This window comes from Garra rufa, chromosome 5 (genome assembly GCF_049309525.1).
Source record: "Garra rufa chromosome 5, GarRuf1.0, whole genome shotgun sequence".
In the NCBI taxonomy this organism is placed as follows: domain Eukaryota; kingdom Metazoa; phylum Chordata; class Actinopteri; order Cypriniformes; family Cyprinidae; genus Garra; species Garra rufa.
Window position 1 is genome coordinate 56,419,584 of NC_133365.1, and position 6,000 is coordinate 56,425,583.

The following is a 6,000-nucleotide window of genomic DNA, read 5'->3' on the forward strand; positions in this document are numbered from 1 at the left end:
CGGCAAGCAGCAATTAAGGGGCCAAGGCGAGGCAGCAAGCATCAGAGTAACTGAAACTATGAGCAATTGAAGCCATTTTAAGATGTTTTTAGTCAAAGTTGGTGCAGTGGCGCTGTTATCAAATCGATGCGGTGTGTTCAATGTGAGGTGACAATGACACACACAAAGTTCGGTGTCAATATGTCAAAGCAAAAGAGACAAAGCCTCAGTCATTTTGGCATCATGGCACAAATGTGTTGCATTGCTATACAAAAACAGTTTTGTCTATCGACACAAAATCCATAACTTTGTGTCAGCACAGTCTGAAGATGACCTGACTCGATTTTGGTGAAAATCGGATGAACGGTCTAGGAGGAGTATGAAAATGTTTGGCCAATTTTGGCATAATTGGTATCAATGTTCTCAGCAGGACCCGAGGAAAATATTGAGACCACTACATTACAATAGGCCAATTTAATCAAATGTTATTAGCATTTTTTGAAATTTCTTTTAAACTTTTGGCCACAAGGTGGCTCTGCCCTAAAACTTTTTGAGTAGCATCAAGGCATGATGCCCAAGAAATACCGAGTTTAATAACGATACGGCACTGTGTTCGTAAAATATAGCATTTTACAATAAAATAAAAATGGCCAATGCCCAAAATGGCTGGCATGGGAAAATTCGACTCTGCATGCTCCTCTGAACCTAAAGTGATTTTTGGCCAAGCCATTCAAAAGTTATGAGCAAAAAGAGCCATTTTTAATATCTCCTGACCACTAGGTGGCGCTGTGCTAAAACTGTGCAGGTAGCCTCAGGTCATGGTTGTTATAACACACACCAAGTTTGGTCTCAATACGACAAACCTATGTGGAGATATAGCCTCACATCAATTTTTGCGTGCTATTCGTCAAATTCGTTTGCACGTTATTCAAGAACAGTTTGACTAATCAACTTGAATTTAATAACTTTTAGCCATCATGGTCTAAAGCTGATCTGAACCAATTTTGGTGAAAATCTGACAAACCGTCTAGGACAAGTTCCAAAAATTTGATTTCCTTCTAGACCTTACAGTTCAAAAGTTTTCAGCAAAAAAATAAAATTTTGCGCAAGCGGTGGCGCTAGAGAGTTTGAGTTAGAGACTTCAAACATGCTATGGTTAATGTCCTCTATCTGTGAGCCAAAATTTAATAACTTTCTCACAAGTGGTTCTATGGGCTGCCATAGACTTCCACAGCGGAAGAAATGAAAGAAGAAAAATAATAATAGGAAATCATAATGTTTTAAGAGGACCCTTGGCCCCTAATAAATTAATAAATGAAATACAAAATGAATTATTTAATAAAAACACCAGATGTATTTTCTCACCACGATCTGGAAGTAGTCGCTGGGAATGACGGCTTCTCCATTCTTCACCCAGCGGACGGTGGGCTGTGGGTTTCCCGTTACGGCACACTCCATCTCGATGTCCGTGCTTTCATACGCGTATGTGTTCGACGGGTAGTTTAGGAACTGAGGCGGCACTGAGAACAGAGAGAGAAAAAACACCATAAACATCATCGGATCATCACAGACACATCTGCACTCCAACACCACATGACGGATGATTACAAGTGATTCATCTAATATCAATAAAAGTGGTCTATTTTAATTACAAATGGACTGGGTGTGATGACATTACTGCAATCATCATGTGATTTGAGTTGTTTAATCAATGTCTGATGCTTTCTTCAAAAACATAAAATAAAATCTAACTTTGTTGTATTCTTCATTTGTAAGTTGCCTTTGTAGAGTGTTTTCAATCGCTCATTTTTGAGTGTCTATTACAGTGAGGATGCTCTCTCAGAAGGCACTAGACTACGCAGACAGCAGATTGTAGTGTTTGTATGAGATCTGATGTAAAGACTGACACAGCAGTCTGGAATATGAATATATCAGCGGTAGTAGAGGATCTGAACTCCTGCTTCACATAAATCAAACTCAGCCAATTTATCAACATAATCCGGCCAAATCTGCAGCCGCAGCAGAGCAGCTTAACCTGAGAGACAGACACAGATCCACATTCAGACGGACGGACGGTCAGTCCCTGACAGCATCATTAAAGCGTTCAATCAGCAGAGATCATGGTGGAGATGGACATACATCATGATTAAAGTCAAAGCACAGACGCGAGTCCAGCTGATTTTCCTCTCCGAGAATGAAAGGCTCATTTCAGCAGGAAAATTACGTATCGATCGGCCTCATCTCAATAATAGTCTGAACGCTCATCTTCAGACGCCCGGCATCGGCCTGATTGGAATGAAATGGATTTGAGATGTTTGTCCACTTTAAAGAAGAGAAATGACTGAGACGCCGCAGAACTTCAGAGAGAAACCAACATCAACAAAACATTGATGCCATTATTGAAAACTACCTGACATTACAATTCATTATCATAATATCACATTCACTTATAGTCATTATATACTGTAACACTATGAATATTCATTGAGCTCAGTTGAGATTCATTTTGAATAATTGTTTTAAAAAAAACACACTGGTTATTATAAAAAAATTGCAACTGTTTTATAATTATCTCAATGTTGCTTTTTATAGAGCCTTATATAAACATTTCCATTTCTTGTATCAACAAAGACTGGGAACAGATGGAAAAACAGAAAAAAATCATGTTTTTTTTTTAAATTTCATAAAGTTTTTAGTTTTCCTTTTGGCTTTATGGAATTTTGGGTGAATGGGTGCCGTCAGAATGAGAGTCCAAACAGCTGACAAAAACATCACAAGTAATCCACACCACTCCAGTCCATCAGTTCACATCTTGACAAGACAAAAGCTGAAACAAAACCAGCATTAAGACCTTTTTTTAACTATGTAGTAAAAATGGCAACTAATAAACATTGCAATTAAAGCACAAAAAATAGTATTTAAGTTAAGAACATCTTAATGCCGGATTTGTTTCAGCTTTTGTCTTGTCAAGATGTTAACTGATGGACTGGAGTGGTGTGGATTACTTGTGGATTATTGAGATGTTTTTATCAGCTGTTTGGACTCATTCTGATGGCACCCATTCACTCCAGAGGATCCATTGGTGAGCAGATTCAGATTAAATGCTGCATTTGCCGTGTTGGAATTATTGTAATCAAGATGAAGTTGTAATGTTGCCAGAGTCAAGAATTATTTTTTTCTCCATCAGCGCTCGTAACACCAAATCAGGAATACAGTGGATCCTCTGCAGTGAATGGGTGCCGTCAGAATGAGAGTCCAAACAGCTGATAAAAACATCACAATAATCCACAATAATTCACTCCAGTCCATCAGTTCACATCTTGACAAGACAAAAGCTGAAACAAAACCAGCATTAAGACCTTTTTCTAATTATGTCGTAAAAATGGCAACTAATAAACATTGCACTTAAAGCACATAAAATTGTATTTAAGTTAAAAACGTCTTAATGATGGATTTGTTTCAGCTTTTGTTTTCTCAAGATGTTAACTGATGGACTGGAGTGAATTATTTTGGATTATTGAGATGTTTTTATCAGCTGTTTGGACTCTCATTCTGACGGCACCCATTCACTGCATAGGATCCGTTGGTGAGACAGTAATGGAATGACACATTTATACAAATCTGATGAACAAACAAACTCATCTTCATCTTGGATGCCCTGAGGGTGAACACATTTACAGCACATTTGAATTTTTGCTGAACAATTAATTTAAGAAATCCATTTTGATGTGGGAATCATCTGTAGGAGGGCGGATGTTACACTAATGGTCAAGCATCTGGTGACACACCAAAAGCACCTGAAAAATCCACAGACGGCCGCAGCTGGAGGACACATGTCCCGCTGAGACTCTAAAACCGGAATCAAAGCAGGCGTGAGACTAAAGCCGGGCGTGATGCGCTGAACATGCATGATCAATAAGCAGACATGAGCTGTATAAATGCGGATGCAGCAGTCCAGGCCCGAGGCCACGTGCTCTAATTAATTACTCGGCTGTTCTACACCATTAGCTAAAGCGCTTTCTTCCCAGCAATCAGCTCGCAGCGGAAGCCGGCGTCGTGCGGCCCCTGTAATCTGCGTGTCGGACGCGTCAGCATCGATGCGTCATTAGCTGCGCGTATCTTTGTCTGCGCCGTATTGCACTAATTAAAGCCCAACGATTTCCATTAGAAGCGGGCGTCTCCTCTATCACCGGTGGGTTTGAACTAACTCGCCAATTACAACGGGTTAAAAACCACCAAACACCAGCCTCGATACTCTCAACATACTCAATTACAGCTCATAATGAAATCAAACACACTTATGAAACATTATGAGACTCAGAGGAGCTTTGAGAGAGGCGCTGCGTTTACAAATGCTTCTTAAAGGAACAGTTCACACAATAATCATCATTCTGTCATCATTTACTTCCATTATGTCAATCACATTTGATGTAGAGCTGTGAAATTAGTCATGATTAATCGATTCAAAATAAAAGTTAATGTTTGCATACTATGTGTGTACTGTGTAGACTGCAAAAAATGCTTTTCTTATTTTGATGTTTTGTCTTGTTTCCAGGCAAAATATATGAAACTTTTTAAATCAAGAAGGATTTTCTAGACAAGTAAAAATTATTGTCTTTTTTTTTCAGAAAAAACAAGTCAAAATTAAGTGTGCTTTTTCTTAGAACAAGCAAAATAATCTGCCAATGGGGTAAGCAAAAATAAATAAATAAATAAATAAATAAATTAAAAAACGTATTTCAAACAGAAAACAAGATTATTTTTCTTACCCTAATGGCAGACTATTTTGCTTGTTCTAAGAAAAAGCACACTTAATTTTGACTTGTTTTTTTCTGAATTATTTTATATTTTAGCTGGAAACAAGACAATTTTTTTTTTTTACTGTATTTTACTGTTTTTTAGTGTGCATAAATATAGGTACCTAAAATGACACCTAAACCATCTTTGCTACTCAAAATAAATGTTAACTCACAGCAAAAAATATTTTCTTACTTAACACAACAATAATTTCTACTTGTCTAGACAATCTTTCTTGATTTAAGAATTTTTAGACATTTTGGCTGGAACCAAGACAAAAATGTAAGTAAAAAACGCTTGTTTTGCATTGCAAATAAAATAAAGTACATTTTAAAAAATATGTTTTTACATTGAATTATTTCTCACTTTAATTTAGATTAATTGAATTAAATTAACAAAAACTAAAACCAGAATATAAAATATTTTTTCAATTTAGATTTATACATCATCTGAAAGGTGAATAAAGCTTTTCATTGATGTATGATTTGTTAGGATAGTACAATATTAAAAAATCTTCAATACAAGATATCTTAATGGAACATGATCTTAATTTAATATCCTAAATAAACAATTTTGATAATTTTGACCCATACAATGTATTTTTGGCTATTGCTACAAATATACCCTTGCTACTTAAAACTGGTTTTGTGCTCCAGGGTAACAAAAAATAAAAAAAAACAAAGATTACTAAAATTGAAACTACAAAAATAAAAGCTATACTAATATAGTTACAGTAAATATAGATAAATGCATCCAGATGCCATCTCTAAATAGAACAGAGGCTGATGGGACGGCAGGCGTTTGCGATGCTTCATGTCATCTGTCTGTAGAGCGATTCATTTGTGACACACCTGAACGAACACAAACAATACGGCCTGAACGGCCTAATGGTGTCGAGCGATGAAAGGAGAGGATATTAGAAACCAAGAACAGCTCTTCTCTCAGACACACAGGTGAACACGAGAGTCACATTAACATCACAAAAGACTGAGTGGACCCTCATAATGACTCTCATCCTCATCCATTCAGATGGAAATACACACACCATTCACCGCAGTAAACATCTGCCGCATGCGTGTGTGTGTGTGTGTGTGTGTGTGTGTGTGTGTGTGTGTGTGTGTGTGTGTGTGTGTGTGTGTGTGTGTGTGTGTGTGTGTGCGTGTGTGCGTGTGTGTGCCTCAGGAGGGAGTCAGTGACAGCCTGTCGCGCCGATGCTGACATTTA

The 6,000-nt window shown here is 37.4% G+C and overlaps 1 protein-coding gene across 1 annotated transcript in view; it reads right to left on the reverse strand.

Moving 5' to 3' along the window:
• Positions 1-6,000, reverse strand: part of LOC141334953 (netrin receptor DCC-like) — a 154,435-nt gene that overhangs the window by 113,310 nt on the left and 35,125 nt on the right. Inside the window, exon 5 of the mRNA XM_073840174.1 lies at positions 1,345-1,499. Within this exon, the coding sequence (XP_073696275.1) occupies positions 1,345-1,499 (155 nt within the window). The remainder of the gene's footprint in view (positions 1-1,344; positions 1,500-6,000) is intronic.